Raw genomic sequence first — 27,880 nt, 5'->3', positions numbered from 1 at the left:
TTTTAATTCTCTTCTGATTTTATAGTTGATAGTTGGGATCTCATTAATTACATGTGAATCTTTGTAATTTAATTTTGAGAAATGAAATATTAATTTAACAATAATTTAAAAAAATAAGGGGTTTTTTTTTTCTTTCTTTTTCATTTGTTTTATTGTGTTTGAAACCTAATATATGTTATTTTATGTAAATTGTCGTTTTCAAATGGAATAATAATGGCGAATGGCCCCATAAGGAAAAATCAAAGGTTGCAATTGCAATCCTTCTTCCTTTGTCAAACTGCCATCCCAAACTAGCTGACTACCCATTTATGATGATAAAACAATTTTTTGCTAAATTATAAATTAAAAAATATATTTTTATTGAACACAAGTTTAATATCCTATAATTAAAAAATAAAATTTAACTTTTTTTTTTTTTTTAATAAATTCGTTAATTTAAAAAATATATTAGAAACGACCAAAATATAAAAATAAAATTTTATGGATCAATTTGTTAATTTTAATATGTATTAAAAAATTTCAAAGGAAATAAAAGTTTCATATATATATATATATATATATATATATATATATATATATATATATATATTTATTTATTATGTGGATGAGATGATTTGATGATTAGTAATAGTCAAGATACGTGTTCTTTCCTACATGATTCCACTGTTTCATAGGGAATGGCAACGCAAGGGGTAGACTTGGAAATTTTCCACTCGCTATTTTTAATATTTGACTTTTAAATTTCAAGAAAATAAAAAATTTTAATTAAAAAAACAATCGAACGAAAATAAAATTCTCAACATATAGAAATATATATGCGTATTAATTATTATTAGGTAGCATGTAATTCTCAATTTTTATTTAATTAAAGCAATTATTTATTTATTTATTTATTTATACATTTTATTTTAATCCCAATTTTCAATCTTAAAATAATGATAGGCGTCTAATCCATTTATTGTGTTGAGTGAGGAGGTTAATATTAAATTTGGATAAATATTAAGCTATAAATTTGCATATAAATAACCATTAATAAATTATTAAAACCAGCTAACAAAACATTCAAACTCAAATTTCATAATCTTATAGCAAAATTTAAAAGCTATATTAGTACATATTTATGCAAATTAATTTGCATGTAGTTAATTTTGAAAGATGGGTTGAAGAACAGAGTCACTAAACTTTCAGTTTCAGAACCACAAACTCAGGCGGCGCCCTTCGCAAAATGGCGGAGGAAATGGCGAAACGAGCGGAGAAAGATCGACTAATCGCGTCAGGATCATCGTCGCCGACCATCATCACAGACCCATCATCGAAGTTCTGCAAATACGTCTTTGGATTATACGGCACGTGCACCTCACGAGCCCCACTCATACTGCAGCTGAACATTCTCTTCTTCTCCTTCTTCAGCCTCCGCCACACCACTCTCCACCTCGCCGTCGTCTTCTCCAAAACCGCCACTGTCACCGCCGAGTAGTACCCTCTTTCCATGTACCCAATCCCGCCGCCGGAGCCCCTTAAGCAACTCAAATTCATCGTGCCAGTCTTTCAACTGAAAATACAGGGATTTCAACGTTTCTTATATTTATATTCACAAAATGGAAATTTTTAAATGCACTTTTTAGTTTTTAGAAATAATTTAATATGTTAATTTCAAAATTATTTTATTTATCATTCAATTCTATTATGAGTGCCGAGCCTTCGGGATAGATTCCACGTGTCCTTTTTTTTTTTCTTTTAAAACAAAATCATAAAAAAAGTAATGAAGATTTTGTCAAACCATAATAACTATTTATAACAAACAAGTTTTCATACAATACTTCTTCAAGGCTTTTCACATGTTCTTGCTGGGCTAATGCTTCAAATCTTAGACCTGAGAAATCGAGCTCAAGTTCTTGTACATCTCGGAGGCGGCGTAAGAAAATTCCGACAATGCCCTGAACAGCTCCGGCAGCTGATTCTTGAGACTCACCAGTGATTTCTCCCTCACATGAAGGCATTGCTTTGCATGACTTTCCTTTTCCTCCTCCAATTTCTTCTTCAACAACTCTACAACCACCAGCTTCTCTGTAACCGCGGCGTCCTGCGCGTTTTCTTCCGACTTCTCGGGGTCCAACTCGCCGGGGATTCTTCGTTGCTGGTATTTGTAATGCCAGTCATTAAATTGCCTCTGCTTGCGCTCGAGCTCCTTCTCAGTCTCGTCGCATCTCGTCTTGAGCTTCATCTCTTCTTCCTGCTGCAATGTAATAGTATTTATCACAGCACTGAAGCTGGATATAGCAGTTCGAAGATGTTCGTCTGGGAGTTTTTCGAGTTGGTCGTGCCAACCAATGAGAAGTCTCTGAATGGGGGGATTTTGAGCTCTTGGTGGAGAAGAAACCTTCTCTTTCAAGCTACTCTCTATAGGAACTAGATTTAGTTTCAACCAACTGCTTAATGCTTTTATGTAATCTTTTTGACGCACCACGAGCTTCTCAAACTGCAAATGCCACTCTCTCACGATGTTGCAGAGCTGTACCGTGTGCTCGTGGTGATGCAGACTAGTTTCTTTTGGGGATTGAGAGAGATCCAGATATCTCAATGCGCTTACAATCTTCAATTGATCTTCATGCTGAATTCTCATCGACTCCCACATCAATGTCATCCTGCAGTATATCAAAAATTATTTGCAGTAATAACATATAAGCCTTCTCATATATCAAGCTAACCAAAACCTACTTTGAACACACCTACTGACTAACGTCGATCTCTAACAATATTGTCCTCTTTGGGCTTTCCCTCAAGGTCTTTAAAACGTGTCGGGTAGGGAGAGGTTTTTACACCCTTATAAAAAATGTTTTGTTCTCTTCCTCACCCGATGTGGGATCTCTCAATCCACCCCGTTCGAGGTCCAGCGCTCTTGCTGGCACTCGTTCTCTCCTCCAATCAATGTGGGACTCTCAATCCACCCCCTTTCGAGGCCCAACGTCCTTGCTAGCACATCGCCTCATGTCCACCCCCTTCAGGGCTCAGCTTCCTCGCTGGTACATCGCTCGGTGTTTGACTTTGATACCATTTATAACGACCCAAGTCCACCACTAACAGATATTGTCCCATCTTTCGGGCTTCCCTACAAGGTTTTTAAAACGCGTCTGCTAGGTAGGGAGAGGTTTCCACACCCTTATAAAGAATGTTTCGTTCTCCTCCTCGATCGAAGTGGGATCTCATAACCATTTTCTTCATAGATCAAAACCTCTCAAGTATTCCATTAGTATAATCCTCACTCTTTAACAATGCTACAATATCTATATCAGCACTCTTCTACCACTTCTGATACCATAATCAATTATAAAGTTCAAGCTGAACATACTCAGATGAGAAAAATGAGATGGGCGCAAACATTGGGCAGCAATGGTGTACTTAAAACAATCAGAGATTGGCAGGCATGCCTGCCAAGGCTCGGGCAATGGGTCTCACAGATGGAGCCAAATTCCATACTTTTCAGAGACTGACTCATGCCAGTGTTGTGTCCGAAATTAGTAAACTTTGCAAATTGCAGACTTTAGACTAACTCGAATCTATTAATTTAGTATCATATAGAACTTACCCATGAACAAGCTGAACGAGTTTTGGGTATAACTGTTGGTCTCGCAAACGATTAATCTCCGAGACAGTTGAATCCAAGGATTGCATGTCAACGATGTATCTTGTATGCAAGTGACTCACGGCTGCTTTTGCTTTCTCCAATGATTCTGAATTAGAACTTCGATTCTTTAGCCTGTTCAGTGCAGCAACCTTCCTTTGGTACTCGAATTTCATGATTTCACCTGCCTGTTGAATAATAATCACAAAAGAAAAGACATGTTTAGAATCACAATGAAGATGAGTTCCATTATAGACACAAATGAAAGCAATCTCCATGTACAACAGAAAAAAAGAAACTAATTAATTGGGAACTATAACACAATTTGTAGAGGCTATTTGTAACCACCTAAATCCACCGCCAGCCGATATTGTCCTCTTTGGACTTTCCCTTCCGGGTTTCCCCTCAAAGTTTTTAAAACACATTTGTTACGGACCTCACAATCCACCCCCTTCAAGGAGGTTTCCACATCCTCTAAAGAATGTTTCGTTCTCCTCTCCAACCAACGTGGGACCTCACAATCCACCAGGGAGGTTTCCACACCCTTACAAAGAATGTTTCGTTCCTCTCCCCATCCAATCCACCCCCTTCAGGGCCCAGCGAGCCGATGTGGGATCTCACAATTCACCCCCTTCAAGGCCCAACTTCAGGGCCTAGCGTCATCCACACCCTCATAAAGAATGTTTCCTTCTCCTCTCCAACCGATGTGAAATCTCACAATCTACCTCCCTTCAGGCCCAGCATCCTCGCTGGCACACCGCACAATGTCCACCCCCTTTGGGATCCAACGTTCTTGCTGACACAATGTCTGATGTCTAGCTCTGATACCATTTGTAACAACCAAATCCCACCGCAAGTAGATATTATCCTCTTTGGGTTCTCCCTTTCGGGTTTTTCCTCAAAGTTTTTAAACCACGTATGCTAGGGAGAGGTTTCTACACCCTTGTAAATAAGAATGTTTCGTTCTCCTCCCCAACCGACCTGAGATCTCATACTATTACTTTCTTTTAAAGAAAATCAGCATAAACATAGGAACAATAACAGAAAGATCACACTAGAAATATACCTTAACTTCATCATATAACTTCTTTTCCCAAGCCAGGAGTTTATCTAGCACAGTGGCATGAGTTTCTTGATCATCTGCATAAAGTTCATCTTTTCCATTATCCATATCAGAGATTCCTCTAAAGGACCTGTTCCAGGTAATAACACGCATCACTCTAGCAGAGTGATCGATGTGCCCTGATAAGAAAACAACAAACCAAATCGAGTTCATCAGGAATAAGAACAATAAACAGATTTAGGTAAAATAGTAGATCAAAGGTCGAGCATTCTTCACCCCAAGCTAATCAAAGATTCAAACAGAGAAAAAGATCAAATATTCTACTAAACCTTCAACTTCAACATGCTTGAAAGATAAATAAAAGGCAAGGGATCTTGATACCTCGACCATCAGCAAAATTTGAGTGATAATGCAATCGTGTAGCCTCAAGCATCTTGGACACTTCATGGGCACTTTCAGAAGCCTTGAGAAAATGATCATCAAGTTTCACAAATATCTGCAACAGATTAAATTTAGCCTCATCCATGGAACCTACACCCCCGACCTTCTTCAAGCTCTTAGATGTTATAGCTGATGGCTCCGCCACCACAGGCGGCGGCGGCGGCGGTTCCACTGCTTCAGCTTCTTTGCCCCCTCTTCGATCCTCTATGTCATCATTTTCTCTTCTTTCAGGACTTTTATCAAACAGGTCGCCTTCAATCTCCTGCTCATTGATATTGGCCTCCTCAGCCTCGCTCAAAGTCGGACCCGGCATATTGTCCATAGCAAAGAAGTAATCATAAGTCGTATTCTGTAGTTGCGCCGGTGGTAATGGCCGGTTCATCTTCAGCGGTGGAGTACTAGTAGGCGGTGGCGGCGGCGGACCCTCCAATTCTGCATCAAGCTCTGTGTTTCCAATTCGGCTACTCCCACCTCCACCGCTACCTTTTTTGCTTCTCCTCCTCAACGAACCAACAGAACCCTCATTGTCGACTTCATTTTCATCCTCCTCCTCGATAATGGGAACTGGCTTCAGATCGGACTTGAGTATGTTTATCTCCGGCATACTAGCTGCTCTATGAAGAGGAGAAAAGAAATTCGGAAGCGGCGGCGGCGGTGGCTCAAGGGGCTCATAAGACGCTGCAACAGAATCAATTTTCGGGTTCGATTGAGCAGTTTCATTGACCAACTGCGGATTCTGAACTTCCCCATGGGCGTAATCGCTCAAAGAAGCTCCAGTGTTCTTCAAAGACATTATATAAGCGGAATGAGCAGCCGCAAAAGCATTACGCGCCGCAACAGCATCTTTCATGTGAATCTTCCTGTCTTTACACCGCGCAATCGCTTCTTCGTTCTCGATCTTCGATTGTGAGCAACCCATCTGAGCTCCGCCGCAAGAACTAACGCCGGTGGGCCGACTAATCAGAAATGGGGCATAAAACCCACTACTCCTAGCTAGAAAAACCGGAAGAATCTAAGAGAACAAAGCCGCTCACTCCTCGAACAGGACGTGCATTACAGAAGAATCAACGAAGAATAAGTCGATGCGATTTGCTAAGATTCCGTAAAAATGGGGAAAAGGGAAGATGCTTTCTCGCCGGAGGAAATGGCGGAGGGAGCTTTCTGCGGTGGAAAAAAAGTGGGATGGGGAGTGTGCAGTGGTAACATATCGCTAATTTGACGCAACTTTTCATGGGTGGCCCTCCATGCTGCTTTTCGAAGGATTTTTGCAGTAAATTAGTGTTTCTTTTTGGATAACTAAAATTTTGAGAATAATTTTGAAGCTCTGTCTGTGGCTGCCTATCACTTCCATCGCCATTAAAGCTTTTCCTTTCAACACCGTCTAGTGATTGCGGATTCAATAATTTTGAACGTTTTAGTGTTTAGTCAAAAGTCCATTAAAAAACACTTTCATCAAAAGTTTTTAGTAACAAATTAATTTAATTTTTGTGTTTAAATTCTTTAAGATACTTTTCCATCAAACACTTTCCCTTTAAGCGATCCACAAATATTCTTTTGCTTTTGTTGAAATACTTTTTGGAACTTCCAAAAAATACAATGCTTACATGTTAACAACACTCTCAACCATGACTCTAAACATCACACTTCTAAAAATGTAATTTCAAAGTAATTAAAAAATAATCAAATTAAAATTTTAATTTTTAAACTTTTCATGAACTTAAAAAAACTTACTTACACCTTTAACCTTTATACCTATCTAATTCTTCAAATTTAAAAAGTTTCTTTTATCTTCTTTAGGCTTTCTCGTTCTCGATTCCCCTCAAGGGTTTTCACACCCTTGTAAATGGTGTTTTGTTTTACTCTCCAACTAACGTGGGATTCTCACAATTCACTCTCCTTAGATAACTAGATCCTCCAAATCCACCAATTTTGGCCCAATGTCCTTACGGGCACACTTCCTACTTACTCATGTCTCGCCGGCAGATAGTCTTCTTTAGACTTTTATTTTCGGACTTCCCCTCAAAACTTTAAAATGTATTTACTAGGAAAAGGTTTCTGCACCCTTATGAATGGTGTTTCGTTCTCCTTCTCAACCAATATGAGATTTTCACATCAAAACTTTCAATTTTTATATACAATAGGTCTCTAAATTTCAATCGTGTTAATCGACCATGGTAAAACTCAATGAACAGGAACGAAATATAATCAAAACTCCTTAAATTTCAGAACCAGAAAGTAAGTAGGTACAATGCTCTTCAAACCAACGTCAAGGATTTCTAAGTTGATAACTAACAAACTAGAACCAAGTAGAAAAATGGGAATGAGGACATACCTCTTCTGCTCATCAAGAACACATTTTCTGTTCATCAAAAAAGAAGAAAAAAGAAAAAGATTTTTTTCCCATTTTCTAGCATTAGTTTACCAAAAGCACTGAATCACATTGACAAGAACATGGAAGAGATGGTTCTCGCCGTCAAGAAAATCAGGTCTAACTAATCTCTCCAAGTTCAAGCTCCGAGGGAGAAGGCCGCCGTAATACAGTAACGTCACGAAGAAGGCGAGCGGTTGCACCGCCATAGCCATAACCAGCCTCAGCAGCGATCGGAGCATCAACTACTGCAACAGAAGGAAGAAAAAACAGGAGCAGAGCTTGATGGGAGAAAATGCCAACTATTATTAGTTAAACCTGAAATATTACAACACAGAAACCAGGTGAAAAGCTTGTGACTGAGAAACCAAAGAGAATAGGTAATATCTTAGGAAATGTCGAAGTGACATCATTGCCACTGTCACACTCCCGCCCTGTCTCTTTCTTTCTTTTGGACACATCAGAAATCCTAAAACAAGAAAGTTTTCATTTTTTTTTCCTCGCTAAAGGATCTTCTTACCTTATGTTTTTCCAGCCTCGCCATGCAACCATCCCAGCAAGACCAAGGCTGCCAACACAGCCACAGGACCATTCAGCAGTCATGCATGCTTTAGCAGTGAGAGAGTTGGGTCATCATTCATTGGATTGAATATATGACCGTTAAAAGCCAGAGTAAGTGGAAACATGGCTAACTCTTCCGCATACTCAATCCAGATTTTATCGAACATATGACCAAAATTCTAACTTTGAAATTTTAGAGACTAAATGTTAACTTTCTAAACCAAGTCGAATCTTGATTTATTGATATCAATGCGCTTAAACTAGCTTGTTTATTGTCGGTTGATTGTATGAGAAAGCACCCACATAAGGAGGGAGATATAAGAACAAAAATAAAGAAAAAAATAGTCTCCTAACCAATGAAAAACATAAAAATTCCATAGGATTTGGTTTAAAGTTTGTTGCTTCAATCTAGACTTGACAAACCGATCTCAAGTTCTTGTACATCTCCGAACTAGAAAAAGAGAATTCTGACAAAGCCCTGAAGAGTTCTGGCAGCTGATTCTTAAGGCTTAACAACGATTTCTCCCTCACATGAAGGCATTGCTTCGCATGAGTTTCCTTTTCCTCTTCTAATCTCCTTTTCCATGACTCTACCTCGATTAACTTCTCCGTAACTACGGAATCTTGAGTGTTATCTTCAGACTTTTCAGGGTCCAACTCATCAGGTGTTCTTCGTTGCTGGTATTTGTAATGCCAGTCGTTAAAATGTCGCTCCTTGCGCTCGAGCTCTTTCTCGGTCTCCTCCCACTTTAACATCAATTTCCTCTCGTCATCCTGCTGCAACATAATAGTATTAATCACACCACCAAAGGTGAATATGGCAGTTTTGAGATGTTCATCTGGGAGTCTCTCGAGTTGATCGTCCCAAGCGAGGAGGAGTTTATGAATTGGAGGACTTTGAGCTCTGGGTGGAGAAGAAACCTTCTCTTTCAAACTACTCTCTATAGGAACTACATTTTGTTTCAACCAACTGTTTAAGGCTTTAATGTAATCTTTTTGACAGCGGACAAGCTTCTCAAACTGTGAATGCCAATCTCTCACAACACCACACAGTTGAACCGTGCGCTCGTAATGATGGGTACTAGTTTCTTTTGGGGATTGAGAAAGATCCATCGATCTCAATGCACTTACGATCTTCAATTGCATTTCATGATGAGCTCGCATCGTATCCCACATCGTCGCCATCCTGTGGAACAACAACATTAGAATCATCAAAATGGTTTGATACGAATGTCAGCAATACTCTACCATACCACGAAGCCGTGCATCTAAAGTAGAAATATGTTAACCAACAAAATCATGTACAATCATTTTACTTATATTAATGAGGGACAATAAACGACAAAAAAGTATAATGAACAACTATATGCATGTGCATATTACTATCTCACGCAACTCACCCATTAACAAGCTGAACAAGTTTTGGGTATAACTGTTCGTCTCGTAGACGACTAATCTCTGAGACAGTTGAATCCAAGGATTGCATGTCAACAATATATCTAGTGTGCAGATGACTTACTGCTGCTTTTGCTTTCTCCAATGCTTCTACATTAGAATCTCGTTTCTTCAGTCTATTCAATGTAGCAACCTTCTTTTGGTATTCAAATTTCATAACTTCACCTGCCTGTCAATCGTAATATCACAAATAAAATTTAGTTAAAAGAAAGTTTTTTAGTCGCATCATGTTGCCAATCTGCTCCATCATAGAAACACAAATTTATTCCAGTAAGATCAAAGAACATCAAAAGCCTCAACACATATAGTGTCTGCCTAGCCTATTACTTCAGAGAGAACACGGTTGCAAATAGGAACATGCATAAATGGTGACCTCAAGGCTCCAAGAATTAGAAGAATGGTGTCGAGAGCGCTTGTGAATCACAGAGCAGTATTTTTAGAACAGAATACAACTAAAAATGATAAAAAGACATCACATCTTTGCTAATGGTATGAACTTCCATCGTTTTTCATGAGTTAAAAGGAGTTGGCAATCGAATGATGAAATTATATCATGTCAGAAGATTGTTTGTGAAAATGAGGAGCCAAAAGAGATGATCAAATATTCAGATAGGAAGAAGAGTATTCCATATACCTTCACTTCATCATACAGCTTCTTTTCCCATGCCAGTAGTTTATCTAACACGGTTGCATGAGTTTCTTGTTCTTCTGCATAGGAATCATCTTTTCCATCATCCATATTAGGCAATCCCCTAAATGATCGATTCCATGTAATAACACGCATCACCCTGGCAGAATGGTCGATGTGACCTAAAGAAAAGTACATCATATTCTTTTCAAGAAAAGATATAAGAACAAGCTTGAATGATACCTCGATTATCAGCAAAGTTTGAATGATAGTGTAATCGTGTTGCCTCAAGCATCTTGGACACTTCACGGGCACTCTCACAAGACTTGAGAAAATGATCATCAATATCTATAAATATCTGCAACAAATTCAAATTTGGCTTAACCATCCTCTTTCCCTCTATGGACCCCATAGATCCTGCTTGGTTCGTCTTCTTCGAGCTCTTCGCCACGGCAGTTGCAGGTTCTGCAGGCAGGGAGGGAGGCGGCTCCACCGGCTCCTCGAGCAATGGCTCCGCTGTCTCAGCCTTTACACTTCTTCTCCGCTCATCAATATCGTCAATGTCCACTACCTTGGGCTTTATATCAATCTCCTCTTTGTTAATGTATACCTCATCAACTTCAGAGAAAGTCGAGACGGGTAAATCCATAGAGAAGAAATAATCGTAAGTTGAATTTTGTTGTGGGGGCGGTGGAATGTGCCGGTTCTCAGATGGTGGCGGCGGCGGCACTTGCGGCGATGCATTGGCCAAAATGTCATTTAGCTCCGAATTTCTATTTCTGCTACTCCCTTCATCCCTTTTACTTTTGTTGCTTCTCCTCCTCCTCAACCCACCAACAGAGCCTTCATTTTCATTTTTATCCTCTTCCTCAATAATCGGCGATCCTGGCTTGAGATCGGATTTGTGCACATTCATCTCAGGCATGGTGGCCGCCCTTTCAAGAGAATTAGGAAAATTAGAAGGAGGCAAAGGCGGCGGCGGCGGAAAAGGTTCAATAGGGGCGGGAGCAGAAGTAATGGCAGAATTAGGTTGAGTAGATACATCAACAAATTGGGGATTTTCAACCTCACCATGGGCATAATCACTTAAAGCGGCTCCAATATTTTTCAGCGACATAGAATAGGCAGAGTGCGCGGCGGCGAAAGCATTTCGAGTCGTCACCGCTTCCTTCATATGAATCTTCCGTTCTTTACAACGGGCTATCGCTTCTTCATTATCGATCTTCGACTGAGAACAACCCATTAAGCTCAGCTAATCCGCGGCGATGGCGGAATCAAAACTCGAGCATGAAGGATTTGAAAACCCAAACAGAAACAAAAAAAAAAAAAAAAAGTTGANGCAATGGTTTGAAAATAATTTTGAGGACAGACATGAAAATTCTGCTGGTTGGAGCCTTTCAAGATCCTTGTTCGAACGTTACATTACAGAGCCGCCTGTTTTTCACTTTCAAAGGACTTGCCTTATAAGTATATGGGTTCTCCCTCCTTTTCGGCATGCCTTTATATTTTTCAAAAAAATAAAAATTTAATAATAATAATTTACAAATTGACTTTTTAAAATAAAAAGGGGAATGTTATGATAACCTATCCATATTAGCTAATTAATTGGGAGTGGCCTCTCACATGCATGGCTGGACAAGGATTTAATTTACCATAAATTTAAAATAATTAAAAAATAATAATAATTAGCACATAGGAAGTGCTTGCCTGATTAAATCAAAACATTAACTTATAACCAATCTTAAATTAACAACAAATGTAAAGTTAAATTAAACCTAATCATATGACCTTTAATTAACATTTTCCATTATAATTTTTTTTTTTTTTAATTTGAAAAGGAAGCAATGTTTTAGTTGGAGTTATAAAATATATATTATCTTCACTAAAGCTTCTGTCTTTTCTATTAGATAAGATTATTTAAAAAAATTAATTAATGTAAATGTTAAAATTTAAAACTAGATAGATATAATTTTGATTTCAAAATATGTAATTTAATCTATATTTTCTTCTTTATTGAAAAAAAGATATAAACATTAAAACATAAATTTATAATTAATTGGGTTTATTTTTGTTTATTAATTTGTGGTGCGCATCTTATCTTCGGTGGGAGTGTGTACACGTAACAAAAACCCTTTTTTTTTCTTTTCTTGTTTTTATTTTCTCTCCCGTCGAGGAATATACGTACATCTATACAAAGAAGTGGCGTATAATACAGAGTTATTCTGTACTAGAGAGAGAAAGGAAGAGAGGGAAAGGTGGTATTTCAGAAACCTCAGCGATGGTTTTTATTGCTTTCCCCTGATTTTGATACGTTCGAGAGCCCCAAAAAATGGCGGATAAAACCTTCCAAGTAAAGCCTTAACTTCATCTTCAACAGGGTTTTTGCAAAAATTCTCCATTCTTTCGCTTTGGCACTGTTTCTTATGAGATTACTTTTATGCATTTTTGAGTTTTGAGCTCGTTGTCTTCTTCTTCTTCTTCTTCTTCGATGGTTTTCATCCAAAACCAGGTGCTCTACTGTTTTTCCCCTTTTTAATAACTGCATTGCTGATCCATCCTTCATGTTTCTCGTTACTGTTGATCTTGATCCCTTTTTGTTCTGTGCATTTTTATGCTCTTTTGATTTTGAAGTTCGTCTTGGTTTTCGGGATTGTTTCGATGAAGAAGAACGTTTTTTATGTTTTCTTTTCGGTTTTATTTAGGTTTTCTACCAATTTGGTTTGTGCCCTAGTTTCGAAATTCTGTTGTTAATCTGATTTTTATGGTTTTCGTATTGGCTTCTTGTATGTGCTTTTGAATCTTGTGCTAGTTTATCGATCATTTTGGGAAATCTTTGACTGTTCGATTTTTTCCACTCTTGCGATTGATTTGTGGTCAGGCGAAGACGCCCGAGTAATTAGGGAATTCTGCAGGATTTTGAATCTTCTATGGAATTAACAGAACTCTTTATTTTATGCTGCGTACTTCTTTTATTAAAGTATTAATTACTTATTTTAAATTTGATCATTGTTCTTACTATACTAAAACCATTCTCCCGATTACGTTACTTCGTTGTTTCCTGATTTCCATAAAAATCTATCTTTGTTCTGTTTGATCAAAGTCCAACTCTGTTTCCGAACGTACTGCTACCAATTATGATACTTCTTACTACATTAGATTTTTGTTGAATGGATAATTTGGACCAAAATAGGGTTTATATGTAAAGTTGAGGCTATAGGATGTTTGAAAATGGATAATGAAACTTTAATACTTTATTTTTGATTGTTTTGAGTATGTAATTCACTTCCCTTCGTTTTCATCGTTCTTATTGTTGTAATAAGATACATTTGCTGCATTATTCAAAGAGGATTGTAATTGGTATCCCTTTTTGGGTGTTACTTGATGCAGCGAGAAGATCCTAAAAAATAAGCAATAATGGTCCTGGATAAGGCGATGGAAGAGTAGTTCTTGTAGAAAGAGAGAGAGATAGAGAGCATTTGATGGCTAATTCTGCTTCAGACTCCTACTTACAAGCTGTCTCATTGGGCAAACATATGAGCAGTTCTCTGTTCAGTATTCCTGGATTCTTTGCCGGGTTTGGGTCGAGAGGTTTCGTAGACAGCGATTCACTTAGAAGTCCTACGTCGCCTTTGGATTTCAGGCTTTTTTCCAATCTAAGCAACCCATTTGGTTTTAAATCCATATCATCAGCTGAATCTGAAAGTGGTCGTCAAAATAAGTTTGTTTCTAGTGAGATAGGTCTTGGCATCATAAATTCTATTGTTGTTGATGACTGTGGACCGACCAGTGAAGCCCCCGATTCGAACCCGAGGAAGAATGTAATATTTGGTCCACAAATCAAAACTAAAATCTTTAAATCGTCAACCCATTATATCAAATCTTTGGGTTCTTCTTGGAAATCTTATTCTTTGCCAAGCAATTATACAATCTCGTCACTTTCCAAAACCAAAGTTCCAAGCTCCTCTGGAGCCATAAATGGTGACTCTGCCAATGGAGAATTTTCTGCTTTAGAATCTGAACCCTTCGAACATAATGCTGGCAGCTTTTCCTCCTCTGGTATTGTTGACTTGACTCAAACTTCTGATCCAAGTGCTGAATTTTTTCCTTTGATTAACAATGGCCCTCAAGGGGAAAAGTCATTGCCCATGAAATCCTGTTCCTTGCCAATAACCATTGGAAACGATTCACATATAGCCTCTCTTTCTGCTAGAGAGATAGAACTTTCTGAAGACTATACTTGCATTATTTCTCATGGTCCAAACCCAAAGATGACGCGCATTTTTGGTGACTGTATTTTGGAATGTCAGACGGATGAAAATGTCGATTCCGGTAGGACAGATTCAGAAGAACCTGGGATCAAATCATCTCCGTTGGGAAGTTGCTCAGAAGGTTTGAGCTATGAAGCTGCTGGGAATGCGAGTTTGCGAATCTGTCACTCGTGCAGGAAAGTTTTGAAAGAAGAGCATGATATTTATCTATGGAGGTTTGTTTGATTGTCAGCACTTGTGTAACTCTTGAACTCCAAACTCCAAACTCTATCTTGATTGTCAAATTTTCCTCTTTATCAGGGATGGCAAGGCTCTCTGCAGTTCTCAATGCAGCTCTCAGGAGATTTCCGCAGAAGATAAAATCGAGAAGGGTTCGGAAGATGGCAGCGATAGCTCTGCAGCGTCGAGCTACCATGAAGATCTCTTCATCATGGGTCTCCCTTTTGCTTTATGACAATGAGTTATAGTTTCTTTTCGCACCCTCCCACAGACGTATTCAGTGAGGCGAAACGACAGGAAGAGGAGGATCATCTGTTTAGCAAGAGCTGTCTGTGTAAATCAATGAGTCTGCAGCCATGGATGATCGCAGAGCTTAGAGTTTTAATTTATTTTTTTTATCCATTTTGTGGTTTCATGGTGTTGGCGAGTCCCGAGTAGAAAGATGAGAGTTTTTGGTTGTTTATTGAAGATTTTGATCCGACTTTGTTAATCCTGGAGATCATTTTGGTGTTGTATCTCAAAGGCTTTTTTGTTAAGTTGAATAAAAGATTGTTTTGAAGAGTTGTTTAAGACAGTGTTGGAAAGTTCTCAGATTCTTTTGAACGACTTTGGAAGTTCAAAGATGTCTCAGTTTGAATGGTAGGAAGAGAAGTCCCTTGATTGGAAATATATGTTGTAAATATATGTTGTAAATATATGTTGTAAATATATGTTGTAAATGGGGAATCAGATTCTATCTCATCTCTTTTGCTTTTACAACATAAATTATTATCATTCAAATATATCTACTCGAAATTTTAAAATTGAAACTCCTCAACTTATTTCATGTTTTTTAAAATTCATAAATCTATTAACCAACAAATTGAAAATTTGGAGTTATGTTAGACAAAAGAATTTAATTTTATATCTAATAGATAAATTTTTTTGAAAATAAAGATGTATTAAATAAATTTATATGTTTAGATACCAAATAAATAAAAACATAAAAAGTTGATGAAATTATAATGTAACTAAACAATTAGAAAAGATGATTGCTTCATTTCTTTATTTCATTTAACAGTTTCTGAACTAAATACAAGTTAGAACTAAAAAACTTTCTAAATTTAAATAGTACACATTATTTATGGAATTATTAAAAAAAAAAAAAAATTAAAGGCGATCCACAGTGGGGGTCGAACCTACGACTTTGTAAACAAAAGTCTAAACGCAAATCCACTGCGCTATCCGGCCGATATGTTGACAAGTTTTACAATTAAAGTTTAACCAAGTTATTTTTCATATGCTCTTAAGCCTATCATTATATAAAAGGTAAAATCCGACCACAGTGGGAGTCGAACCCACGACCTTTTGATCCGAAGTCAAACGCGCTAATCCACTGCGCTATGCGGTCAATATGTTTTTGTGTTTAACAATAAAATTAAAGGAAGTTATTTTTCTATGCTCCTAAGTCTATAACTATATAAAAGGTAAAATGCGACCACAGTGGGAGTCGAACCCACGACCTTTTGATCCGAAGTCAAACGCGCTAATCCACTGCGCTATGCGGTCAATATGTTTTTGTGTTTAACAATAAAATTAAAGGAAGTTATTTTTCTATGCTCCTAAGTCTATAACTATATAAAAGGTAAAATGCGACCACAGTGGGAGTCGAACCCACGACCTTTTGATCCGAAGTCAAACGCGCTAATCCACTGCGCTATGCGGTCAATATGTTTTTGTGTTTAACAATAAAATTAAAGGAAGTTATTTTTCTATGCTCCTAAGTCTATAACTATATAAAAGGTAAAATCCGACCACAGTGGGAGTCGAACCCACGACCTTTTGATCCGAAGTCAAACGCGCTAATCCACTGCGCTATGCGGTCTTTATGTTGCACAACCGTTTAACTATTTAATTGTATATCTTATTTGAATTTACTATTTTGTCCCTTTTCTATTAAACCAACATGAAATTCTTTTTTTTACTTATTTAAATATGATTATAGTATAATAGTTAAAGGTTATCTTAACATAAAAGGAAGTGTTTTTGTTTTTGCTTAAAACTATTTTTCTGAATTTTGTTTTCATAATTTTGACGTTCCTCACATTCCGACATATCGTCCGCTAGGCAGTGGCAGTTCTGTAATTTTTTGTCAACTGCAAACCATCGATCTCCTTGGTTTTCATATTTCCGCCGAGGGATCTCCAAAATACTCGAGATTCGAATCCCATCCCGTTTCATTTCTCTCCATCTTCGTGCACGAATCGTCTGGATCGTTACGGTTGCGATATTCGAATCTCTTAGAGCTTCCAGTGAGCTGAAAATGGTGAGCCTTCGATCTTGTTCCATTTCCAATACGCTTTACTCTGCAACTGCAGCTTAGATCTGATCGAAATCTGATTCGCTTTGGTATTTCTTGCTGTAATGTTTGCGTGGTTTGAGTTTCCTCTGCTGAATTTCAACTCCCGAAACTTTCTTCATTTCTATCCATAATTTGGAATCCAATTAGTCTATTTTGTCTTGGTTCGGAGTGTTGTTCTGTTGTACATGCTAATTTACTTGAATTACCTATGGTCTGATGCTTGGTTTGTAACAGTTGAGAAGTAGGTGCAATACTAGTTGAAATATATCTCCTCTAGCTTCTTTGGGACTGGGGAATGGGGATAGAAAGGAAGAGGATATGTAGGAATTGAAATTTTCTGTTTGAGATACATGATCATCATTCGCTATCTGTGACTTTATTTACTGGTGCTTATTCTTGTTCCCTTCTTTTTTTGGGGTTCTAGACTAATAAATTGAAAATTTCGTATATTTACTCGGGGTCTACTATGGAGATTAATTGATTTTGTTTTATTTTCTTACGTGTCCACAGCCTCTCAGACTCGCAATCAAGGTACTTTACCAACCATTTTAATCAATCACATTTCTTACCGGGTTTATACGCTATTGTGATTTAATTCTTTATTTTTCATTTTTGTTAGAGGAAACTTGCTCAAAGGTCGGAAAGAGTTAAATCTGTAGACTTGCACCCTACAGAGCCATGGTAAGATTTACTTTCTGGATATTTGGAGCCTATATAGATCCTTTTGTGTGCATACACTTCAAGGATTCTGATATTTTAGGAACCTCTTAGTAAAATATGTGATGGAAAGATAACTGCTACCGTTGGATTGGGTACAAAAAAGTTTTGGTAGTTTAACTGGTGATAGCGATTGTGTTGGATTAGAGCAATGCATGGTGTTTGGGTATATGAGTTTTCTTCTCCTGAGCTGAAATTACCAAGTTCAAATGTAGTTTGTTTTTGAGAATGAAGACAACGGAAAGAAATTGTTGACATTTAATCATTACTGCAGGATACTGGCAAGTCTGTATTCTGGAACCGTTTGTATCTGGAACTACCAGTCTCAGGTATGAAAATCTGTGGATTGGATAAGATCAATAATAACTTGGACATTCTTTTGATTTTGATATATCTAGACATTTAAAATCAACTCTAGCCTTTTTATGACATTGCAGATTATGGTTAAATCTTTTGAGGTCACCGAGTTACCAGGTAATAGAAATGCCTTTTCTGTGGTATGTTCAAGTTTGTTTCCCCTTTCCCCTTGTGGGACTGAAGTCTGAAAGGCAAACTACACTTTTCTCTCACTCTTCTTTGATTGGACCTCATCTTACTCTTCAATGTTACATTTGCAGTCAGGTCGGCCAAATTTATAGCACGGAAGCAGTGGGTTGTTGCTGGAGCTGATGACATGCTTATTCGTGTATATAACTATAATACCATGGACAAGATAAAAGTATTTGAGGCACACACAGACTACATTAGATGTGTGGCTGTTCATCCTACCCTTCCTTATGTACTGTCTTCGTCTGATGATATGCTAATAAAGCTTTGGGATTGGGATAAGGGTTGGGTGTGTACTCAAATTTTTGAGGGGCATTCTCATTATGTGATGCAAGTAACGTTTAATCCCAAAGACACTAACACCTTTGCAAGTGCATCCCTTGATCGCACAATAAAGGTACAGTACTCGTTGTCTGGGAGCATATTGTCCAATTTTCTAATTATTCTAGTAATCATTTGGCCTTCTCTTTGCAGATTTGGAATCTTGGATCCCCTGATCCCAACTTTACATTAGATGCCCATCAGAAAGGAGTGAATTGTGTCGATTACTTCACAGGTGGTGACAAACCTTACCTCATTACTGGTTCTGACGATCACACTGCTAAGGTCTTTATTATTTATCCAGTTTTTCAACTGTAGTTGTATTGTAATGGGCACATGATAGTTTGGATAGCTTATGAGCATAAAGTTGCTTGTTAACACAGGTATGGGACTACCAAACCAAGAGCTGTGTCCAGACACTTGATGGTCACACACACAATGTCTCTGCAGTCTGTTTTCATCCGGACCTTCCAATTATAATTACAGGTTCTGAAGATGGAACGGTTCGCATATGGCATTCCACAACTTATAGGTAACTTTTGGCACTGAAATATTGTACTAATAGCTTAATATGTTTTTGGACATTACTTGGATTGAATCAATGCTTATGTGATATCTTATTTTAAATAGTAGGGCAGATCTAGAGAAGACATTAGTTATGCATCGTTTCGGAATTTCTGTTCTGACCCTCGAAAAATCTTCATTTACTTTGTTACATTCATCACACACATGAATTATAGAATTTCAAACCTTTTGTTTTTTAACCGAGTCTTCAAATATCTAGCTATATTAAAATTTTAGATCTTGTTTTGCTTCGATTATTTTTAAGTATCATCTGACACTCTTCTCACTGACCCAATCTCTACCTTTTTGAGCCACCATTTGGGATTTGGATATCCTTTCATCTAACTTCTACTTGAACTTTGAAATGCCTTTTTTCATTTGTCTGACTGAGGCTTTGTTCTTCTCAGTAATACCATTAGCCTGGTGCATGCCTGTTTTGATGATCATCGTGTTGATTAAGACCTATGCAATCTGGAATGGGTGAATTTTATTAAAGCTTTTCTTTTTTTTCTTTTTGGGTTGATTATAAATCACTGAATTCTTTAGGGAGATGAGAGATTGTTTATTCCTTTGTTGAATCATGCTGTTCTTCTCTTTGCACTAATTGAAAAGCTTTCCTGTACCTTTCTCATCTTGGGTTGAGGCTTTCCTCCATCTTCTTTTGTTATTTCACATCTTCAATGGAAACGTTTCTTATGAAGAAGAAGTGAATGTAATTAAGTAGGGCTACTTGGTTTTTTATGAATTATTAGTTATCTTTCATCAGTATATTTTGGTACTTTTTGTAATCTATATTTTGTGGAATTGTATTTGCTTTGTTGCCATTTCCACAAGTTGTAGTTATTTCTTATTTGCAGGCTTGAAAATACATTAAATTATGGCCTTGAACGAGTTTGGGCAATTGGGTACATGAAGAGCTCACGCCGGTAAGTTGATCAAATTTCAACTTTCCCACTCACTTTGAAGTCTTAGTTACATTACTTTCATATTCTGATGCAAGATGCTTGAAAGCTATACTTTTTTAAAACATTAACTTGAGATCCTAATATCCCCCAATGGAAATGGTTAAAGTAGTTGTGATGTTATGATCAAGAAGAATTCCATTGGGGTTTTAACGAAACATTTCCTCAATCTACATTTTTCTTGACTTGAACTGGTTGACACACTACTCCCTACAGGGTTGTGATTGGTTATGATGAAGGAACCATTATGATAAAACTTGGCCGGGAAGAACCTATTGCTAGTATGGACAACAGTGGAAAGATAGTATGGGCTAAGCATAACGAGATTCAAACAGTAAACATCAAGAGTGTGGGAGCAGACTTTGAGGTTTGTAATGGTTTTATTTGTCACTTTTTATTGATCATTAGCTTTTTTCTGGTGTAGCCTTAGTCAGGTGCTTTTTTTGCATCTTAGGTTACTGATGGAGAGAGATTGCCATTAGCTGTTAAGGAGATGGGAACTTGTGATCTTTACCCACAGGTAAGTTATCTTTACATCTTCATTTAAATGCTCTGTATATCTTTTCATGGATTTCCTGGAGCTTCTTTTATCCTATGAAAATCCCTTGATTATAGCCTCTTGTTACGTTTACTCTTTTGACACTTATTCTGGTAATACACTGCCGTTTATAGCTAGACATGTGCATTTGTATATTTTTAATATACATGTGCCTGTTTATTTGTCTCCACAAGTGTAGTCTTCTGAGTAAGGCAGCGGTGGATTCAGACTGCGTTTTTGCTGAATTTTAGTTCAGAACCTCTCGATAATTCTTCTTTGATTATTTATACCTGTTTGTGCTGCTGTTAAAAAATCTCCCTTGCATGCTTGAATATATTTTGTTTCCTATCCCATTTGTTTTCAGGTATATCCTTTTTCATTTAAGTTGTGTGGTTAGAGTCTCGTTTATTTATTTCAATATTTCTACAACTCTCTCTGCTTTATATCTTGTACAGAGCTTGAAGCACAATCCCAATGGGAGGTTTGTTGTTGTCTGTGGAGATGGTGAGTATATTATATATACTGCTCTTGCATGGAGAAACAGGTCATTTGGTTCAGCTTTGGAGTTTGTTTGGTCTGCGGATGGAGAATATGCTGTGAGAGAAAGTACATCAAAGATCAAAATTTTCAGTAAAAATTTTCAGGTTTATGTTTATTCTTCGTATTATACAACTTTTATATTTTTTGCTTTAGTGGCAAAAGAAATTAATGTGATTTCATTTTTGGACAACCAATTTCCTGATCTTTTTTGCTATAAGCATGCATAAGCATCCCCATTTTATGATGAAGAGCACAGTTACCGTGTAGAAATGATCATTAGTGTTTTACTCCAACTAAGTACTTTGAGGGATTTATTGGAACTCTGATGTTCACAATAGCCTCATTTGTGGATATGTACCGCTAGAATAGTTAATTATATGAGGCCTAACAAGTTCAGATGTAGACTAATGTAATAGATGAATATGAACTTCATGAGCAGTTGCGTCAATAAACTTGTCGCTGATTCTTGCTTCTTCTCACATAAGTACATAACTTGAGGTTGAAGAAGGAATAGATAAGAAAATCCCTAGAGAACGTGGTAAGAAATCCATTATAGAGTTTTGACTGCAACAACTGAATTGATTATATTCTAGTACAACGAGACAAAATTATTAGTAAAAATAAGTAAATCTTTTCATGTGTTTTAACTTTGGCCATCAATTGTGATGCTTGTTCTTAATTTTTTTATTATTATTCTAAGTTGTCCCATTGTTAAATTGTGGAGTTAACACGGCCTAACTTCTCAGGAAAAGAAGAGTATCAGGCCCACCTTTTCAGCCGAGCACATCTATGGAGGAACTCTATTAGCCATGTGTTCCAATGACTTTATTTGCTTCTATGATTGGGCAGAGTGCAGATTGATTCGACGAATTGATGTAAATGTGAAGGTGGGTACATACTTGCATTTGTTAGCTGTTTTTCTATTTCTTCTGTGATATGGTTCTAATTCCTTTGATTTCCAATTGGACTTCCTTCTTGTAATACACCTCTAGGTGTTGGAGGTTACACTCCATTTTATTATAATTTATCAATGAAATTTATTTCCCTTCTAAAAAAATGCTTTAATTCCTTTTGATGATTTTTTTCTTCCAGAACGTGTATTGGGCTGATAGTGGTGATTTGGTGGCAATAGCCAGTGATACGTCATTTTATATCCTGAAGTACAATGTAAGAATTCTTTTTGTGCCCTCATGAAGTTGATTGAGAATTCTTTTTGTGCCCTCATGAAGTTGATTGAGAATTCTTTTTGTGCCCTCATGAAGTTGATTGTCACGCCTTGAACAATATGAATCTGAATTGTGCTTCTCATTGCGTCATTGTTTTGGCACATTTTTGTCCATGCATAGTTTGTTTCTTTGCTGAGAAAGTTGTTTCTCATCTAACAAAAGCAAATATTGCAGCGTGATGCTGTGTCTTCCTGCTTAGATAGTGGAAGGCCTGTGGATGAACAAGGGGTTGAAGATGCATTCGAGCTCCTGCATGAAGTTAACGAACGTGTGAGGACTGGCCTTTGGGTTGGGGATTGCTTCATTTACAATAACTCTTCTTGGAGATTAAACTACTGTGTTGGTGGTGAGGTATTGTGAATAATCAGCAGCCTTTGTTTTTGGAATTTTTCAACATGCAGATATCCCCATTTAATGCCCACAATGAAGGTAACTTGATGTATAACCTCATAATTTCAGGTAACCACAATGTTTCATTTGGATCGACCCATGTATTTGCTTGGATATCTTGCCAGCCAAAGTCGGGTCTATTTGATAGACAAAGAGTTCAAGTATGACAACTTTTAGTCCTCTTCTTGGAGTCATGGAATGTCGAATAGAAAGGAACTGCTTTAAGAATTTTGATGCCATTTATTGTGATGCAGTGTTGTTGGATACACATTGCTTCTTAGCTTGATTGAGTACAAGACCCTTGTAATGCGCGGGGACTATGAAAGAGCCAATGAAGTCTTACCTTCAATTCCTAAGGAGCACCGTAACAGGTAATTGTTGAATAAATGTTATTAAAGTTTTTCACCTATGTGTTATTGAAAGAGCTAAACTAGGTGTATCATGTTATTCGTTTCCATGATTTGTGGATGATTCCTACGTCTAATCTAATCTGAGATTCAACCTCTGTTTCTTTTCCTGCGTTTTGTTTCTTCTGCTCTTTTTCCTTAATTTTTACTTCAACACCCGATATTTGGCAATCTTTCATGATGTTTGAAATTGAGCTGCCAAATCTTACAGATTTAATCATATTTAAACATATGGGATGTTTGGGATTTATGTACCTGATCAATTTTTTTTGAATCTAAGGGCTCTTGTTGACATAACCAAATTTCTTGGGGGTTCCCCACCTCCACATTTTTTTTTTTGTTTTCTCTTAAAAGATGGAGTTTAAGTTTTTGTTGTTGCCCAAATATCTTTTTCGATACTTATTTCACTTGGGCATTATAAGGTAATCTTTCATGTGGTATGCCCATCCTGTTGTCTAGAAGCCAAAGTTTGTCTATTCCTTGTCGTGCATAAAGGATTTCAACTTCTTAATACTCTCTTTCTAGTAAAGTTTAGTGTATGATAGTAGGCCATGTTCTCTGCCAGTGTGGCTCGTTTCTTGGAATCACGAGGTATGATAGAGGAAGCTCTGGAAGTAGCTACTGATCTGGATTATAGATTTGATCTTGCGATACAGCTTGGTAGATTAGAGATTGCAAAGGTACACATAACTGTTTTTTGTTTTCTCTGTTAAATTTTACTAGATGCAGTTAACTGTGATGAACCTCCATATCGTAAAAAAACTATTAAAGCTGTCCTATCTCTCTCTCATGCTCATTAATAATTTCAATGGCCTACTTGCAGGAAATTGCGGTAGAAGTACAAAGTGAGCCCAAGTGGAAGCAGCTTGGTGAATTGGCTATGTCTATCGGAAAGGTTCCTCCCCTCATTTTGAACCATTGCAAGCTTTCATCTCTCGTATAAGTTGATTAATATATGTTTCCTTGTATCATTGCAGTTAGACATGGCCGAGGAATGCTTGAAGTATGCTGTGGATTTTAGTGGCTTGTTATTGCTGTATTCTTCCCTAGGAGATGCTCAAGGGATAACACAACTTGCAACCCTTGCCAAGGAGCAAGGAAAGAACAACGTTGCTTTCCTTTGTTTATTTATGTTGGGTAGATTGGAAGACTGTCTTCAGTTGTTGGTAGAAAGGTAAAAAGATTATCTTCTCGCACACCCTCCTGATGCTGAATAATAAGTGATCTTATATTATTTATAGAAAAGTATATTCCTTGTACAGTAATCGGATTCCTGAAGCTGCTTTGATGGCTCGATCTTATCTTCCAAGCAAGGTATCAGAGATAGTCGCAATTTGGAGGAAGGACCTGAATAAGGTAAACTAAATCGTTACATTTTCTGTTGATGTTCTAGTTATTTAAATGAAGAGGTGAAAGAAACATCTTTGATGTCTAGTATTAACAATTGTGGAACATAAAAGATATATTTTGTAGAGTGGACATAGTTAATAAATTTATGCATGGTAGAATTTTTCAAAATTGTGAAACAGATAGATAGGTATCACATGCAGAAAATTTTTGTATCATTTGCGCCCATGTAATTGTGAAGCTATGATATGCAGAAAGAAACTGTATTCAATAGTGTTATGAATCTTTTCTTTCACCGTCTAGGACATCTTGATAAAAATTGGCCTTAACTCAGGTTAACCCAAAGGCTGCGGAGTCATTGGCTGATCCTGAGGAGTATCCCAATTTGTTTGATGATTGGCAAGTTGCACTATCTGTTGAATCTAGAGCTACACAGGACAGGTAAAATGAATGGATGTTTACACTACAAGGTTTTTCTGTTTTTGTGTTCCTATATAGGTAGCTAATACCCAAATTCTCTATACTTAAGTACCTTTTTTTTTGGAGTGTGTTCTAGGGGAGTTTTTACTTCGGCAGAGGAGTATGCTACTCTTGCTGATAAGCCATACAATACACTCGTGGAGGCATTTAGGAGCATGCAAATTGAAGGACATCTTGAAAATGGAGACATCGATCATGAGGTTTGGGCGTTGCTTGAATGGAATTGAATTAACATGACAGTTGTAAATGTTGTTTTTGGTCCTGTTGTTTATGGGCGAATGTTAGTCACCCACTAGTTGATACTAAGAGAGCATAGTCTGAAGTCTATATTCCAAGTTGCAGGAGACTTTCATCATTATGCTGTTGTGATCACTTTCTCAGTACTTTTTCTTTATCCTTTCAACTGTTCTATGACAGGATACTGAACAGAATGGAGATGAGCAAGAGGAGCACATTGCAGAACACAGTGGAGATGAGCAAGACAAGCACGTTGCAGAACACAGTGGAGATGGGCAAGACAAGCACATTGCAGAACACAATGGAGATGAGAGCCAAGAGGAGGGTGAGGGTATTGTGGTTGATGCTGATTCTACCGATGGTGCAGTTCTCGTTAATGGTAGTGAGGGTGATGAAGAGTGGGGTACAAATACCCCGTCAGCCTAAAAGCAATTGGTTTGGCGAGTGCAAAATCCAATTTTGTCTCTGGTGATTAGTTGATTCCAAAATACCATTTTAAAATTTCATTTCCATGACCTATATGTTTACCACCTGTGAAACTTTGGTTGGTTACTGTTTTTGACACCTAAAGTGCAATGATTGGCACTGAATTAACCATGCTCTAATATATCTGATCCTAAAATCTTGAAGCCTCCCATTATGTTCAGACGATTTCGCCCCCCTAGCTAGATGCTCTTTCAAGTTAACGAGGAATTATCACATTGGATTCGGTTTATAACTTGGGTTGGTCATTCTTTTCCATTGCAGTGATTACTGCATAACTAGGTCGTGCAAGATGATTGGTTCCTGGTTGCTGCTTGGAAGTACCCAACTTGAGGTGAGGGAATAGAAATACTTGGCATGAGAGGAGGGGGAGCTTTGGGGCCATGATAAACGGCATATGGAGGACACAAGTTTGTTTTACCGTGTTGGGAAATAGCGACGCAAAAGGCCTTGACATTCTTTGCAAACTACTACTTCATATATTATTGTGATTTAGATGCGCCCTTAAATGTTGTTTAATGACATTAGTTTACATTCATTATCATCCTCGGGCCTTGTTCTTTAGGGATTGTCTTGAGCATCATCGGCACTGAAGAAGCTTTCTTTCTTTTCTCTGTGAAGTTTTGTAAGCATTTTGCTCCGGAGACTGCCCAAATGAGAATTTTACTGATGCAATTTTCTCGACCCAGGAAAGAGCAACTCTAGATTTTATTGTTTTCCTGTCGGGTTTGTTCATTTGGCTCCATAATGTGTAATTTTAAGGATTAGCTTTGTGGTCTTTTTTGTGCTTCTTGATTTACCTTGAGATTTGGTTACGTTCAGTAGTTTATTGTCTCAACTCTCTCTCTCCCCTTCCATTTTTTTTTTTATCACGTCTTAATAATTGTATAGGTTTTTGGTTTCTTGTCATCTGGCCATACATTTCCAATTACTGTTTATCTATATAAATTATTATTTTTATTTATAAAAAAAAAAAAAAAAAAAAAAAANGACCATAAGGAAGTTAATAAAACATCTCAGTTGGTTTTCGTCCTCTCATCCCATTTTTAATCTGACCAATAAAATTTTAAAAGTTCTATATATATAAAGAAAAGGATACTAGTTAAGACAGTTAATAACTTTCCTTGAAGGTGGTAGCCTAAATTTCCACTCCTCATGTGGTCACTCTAAATTATTAAGTATATATTAACTCTAAATTGTTTCAATTTATTTATTTTTACGTATACAAACACTTATGTGTTCATATTTATATCATGAACCATAATACCTATTCATCAATAATAAATTTGAAACGGAATATAATTTTTATAATTTTATTGTACAAAGATAACAACAATTGGTTCTATGGTGTAGTGGTTAGCACTCTGGACTTTGAATCCAGCGACCTGGGTTCGACTCCCGGTAGGACCTTTTTTTGTTTTATTTTATTTTATTTTATTTTATTCTCTGATAAACTTAACCAGACATGTGACGTACAAAGCAGCAACGTAAGTTCCTTTGATAAGAAATAAATAAGGGCATGTGGAGAGGACCATAAGACACTGTTGATAGTCTTGTTCATGGAGGGATACCGTCTGAAATCACTCACTTCTTTGTAGTTTGTATGGTTGAAAGGGAACTGAAAAGGGCCTTACCCCTCAAAACTGCAAAATCATGCTTCATTGTTGCTGTGGGACTCCCAGTTTCGTTCACGTGATGGTATGGCCCCTAATGCCTTTGCTCCTCATTTGGTACCTTATATCAATATCTGATTTGACACCTTTCACAACAACTCAAATTATTCAAACAGCCTTGAAATGATGGGTGAAAAAGCTCAACAAAGTTTACATAATTATTCATTCTTTCTTATCAAATCTTAGTTAGACTCTTTTCATTTACCACACATGTTTTTCGTTAGATTAATCATTAATTGTCTTGTCTTGTTGGATTATCATTTGATGGAACATGTTTGGTCAATGGGTTGAATTCGAATAATGCGTGTTTGAGAGGCTCATTCCACGTGAATTTGAGATTTGACATGTCGATGTGAGATCTCACATTAGTTGGAATGAGAAACGAAACATTTCTTATAAGAGTATGAAAATCTCTCCCTGGCAGATACATGTTAAAATCGTGAGGCTGACGATGATACGTGACAGGTCAAAGCGGACAACATC

The 27,880-nt window shown here is 37.2% G+C and overlaps 4 protein-coding genes and 5 non-coding genes across 12 annotated transcripts; 3 read left to right on the top strand and 6 right to left on the bottom strand.

Annotated features, from left to right (window-relative positions):
- Nucleotides 1-1,769: 1,769 nt before the first annotated feature.
- On the bottom strand, nucleotides 1,770-6,541 carry LOC111788636 (nitrate regulatory gene2 protein-like). Its single transcript, XM_023669050.1, has 4 exons — nucleotides 5,067-6,541; nucleotides 4,689-4,864; nucleotides 3,587-3,810; nucleotides 1,770-2,645 (listed from the first exon to the last, which is right to left on the bottom strand). The coding sequence occupies exons 1-4, from the start codon at nucleotides 6,043-6,045 to the stop codon at nucleotides 1,868-1,870; spliced, it is 2,157 nt and encodes a 718-aa protein (XP_023524818.1). The 5' UTR covers nucleotides 6,046-6,541; the 3' UTR covers nucleotides 1,770-1,867.
- A 1,844-nt stretch (nucleotides 6,542-8,385) lies between these two features.
- LOC111788635 (nitrate regulatory gene2 protein-like) lies at nucleotides 8,386-11,461 on the bottom strand. Of its 2 annotated transcripts, XM_023669049.1 has the most exons (5): nucleotides 11,210-11,288; nucleotides 10,382-11,073; nucleotides 10,145-10,320; nucleotides 9,456-9,679; nucleotides 8,386-9,241 (listed from the first exon to the last, which is right to left on the bottom strand). In XM_023669049.1, the coding sequence occupies exons 2-5, from the start codon at nucleotides 11,061-11,063 to the stop codon at nucleotides 8,464-8,466; spliced, it is 1,860 nt and encodes a 619-aa protein (XP_023524817.1). In that variant the 5' UTR covers nucleotides 11,064-11,073; nucleotides 11,210-11,288; the 3' UTR covers nucleotides 8,386-8,463. The 2 variants fall into 2 exon arrangements, with proteins under 2 accessions (XP_023524817.1, XP_023524816.1); XM_023669048.1 differs by having other exon boundaries at nucleotides 10,382-11,461.
- A 915-nt stretch (nucleotides 11,462-12,376) lies between these two features.
- Nucleotides 12,377-15,195, top strand: LOC111789415. Of its 3 annotated transcripts, none has more exons than XM_023670183.1 (3): nucleotides 12,377-12,488; nucleotides 13,526-14,621; nucleotides 14,707-15,195. In XM_023670183.1, the coding sequence occupies exons 2-3, from the start codon at nucleotides 13,618-13,620 to the stop codon at nucleotides 14,858-14,860; spliced, it is 1,158 nt and encodes a 385-aa protein (XP_023525951.1). In that variant the 5' UTR covers nucleotides 12,377-12,488; nucleotides 13,526-13,617; the 3' UTR covers nucleotides 14,861-15,195. The 3 variants fall into 3 exon arrangements, with proteins under 3 accessions (XP_023525951.1, XP_023525950.1, XP_023525952.1); XM_023670182.1 differs by having other exon boundaries at nucleotides 12,377-12,647; XM_023670184.1 differs by lacking the exon at nucleotides 12,377-12,488 and having other exon boundaries at nucleotides 12,654-14,621.
- Nucleotides 15,196-15,941: 746 nt separating this feature from the next.
- On the bottom strand, nucleotides 15,942-16,015 carry TRNAR-UCG. The gene has a single exon. It is a non-coding gene; the product is annotated as a tRNA-Arg (tRNA).
- Nucleotides 16,016-16,099: 84 nt separating this feature from the next.
- TRNAR-UCG lies at nucleotides 16,100-16,173 on the bottom strand. The gene has a single exon. It is a non-coding gene; the product is annotated as a tRNA-Arg (tRNA).
- An 84-nt stretch (nucleotides 16,174-16,257) lies between these two features.
- TRNAR-UCG lies at nucleotides 16,258-16,331 on the bottom strand. Its single transcript has one exon. It is a non-coding gene; the product is annotated as a tRNA-Arg (tRNA).
- An 84-nt stretch (nucleotides 16,332-16,415) lies between these two features.
- Nucleotides 16,416-16,489, bottom strand: TRNAR-UCG. Its single transcript has one exon. It is a non-coding gene; the product is annotated as a tRNA-Arg (tRNA).
- A 194-nt stretch (nucleotides 16,490-16,683) lies between these two features.
- On the top strand, nucleotides 16,684-26,548 carry LOC111788044 (coatomer subunit beta'-2-like). The gene is made up of 25 exons (XM_023668185.1): nucleotides 16,684-16,930; nucleotides 17,477-17,497; nucleotides 17,586-17,647; nucleotides 17,958-18,012; nucleotides 18,121-18,157; nucleotides 18,301-18,626; nucleotides 18,704-18,835; nucleotides 18,934-19,082; nucleotides 19,972-20,040; nucleotides 20,293-20,443; nucleotides 20,531-20,596; nucleotides 21,070-21,258; nucleotides 21,901-22,041; nucleotides 22,247-22,321; nucleotides 22,555-22,731; nucleotides 22,840-22,931; nucleotides 23,025-23,141; nucleotides 23,743-23,857; nucleotides 24,001-24,072; nucleotides 24,155-24,351; nucleotides 24,440-24,533; nucleotides 24,859-24,965; nucleotides 25,081-25,204; nucleotides 25,422-25,709; nucleotides 25,989-26,548. The coding sequence occupies exons 1-24, from the start codon at nucleotides 16,928-16,930 to the stop codon at nucleotides 25,665-25,667; spliced, it is 2,817 nt and encodes a 938-aa protein (XP_023523953.1). The 5' UTR covers nucleotides 16,684-16,927; the 3' UTR covers nucleotides 25,668-25,709; nucleotides 25,989-26,548.
- A 514-nt stretch (nucleotides 26,549-27,062) lies between these two features.
- Nucleotides 27,063-27,134, top strand: TRNAQ-UUG. The gene has a single exon. It is a non-coding gene; the product is annotated as a tRNA-Gln (tRNA).
- Nucleotides 27,135-27,880: the final 746 nt, after the last annotated feature.

This window comes from Cucurbita pepo, chromosome LG02, assembly GCF_002806865.2.
Source record: "Cucurbita pepo subsp. pepo cultivar mu-cu-16 chromosome LG02, ASM280686v2, whole genome shotgun sequence".
Classification (NCBI taxonomy): Eukaryota; Viridiplantae; Streptophyta; class Magnoliopsida; order Cucurbitales; family Cucurbitaceae; genus Cucurbita; species Cucurbita pepo.
This window is presented reverse-complemented; position numbering and strand designations above follow the sequence as displayed.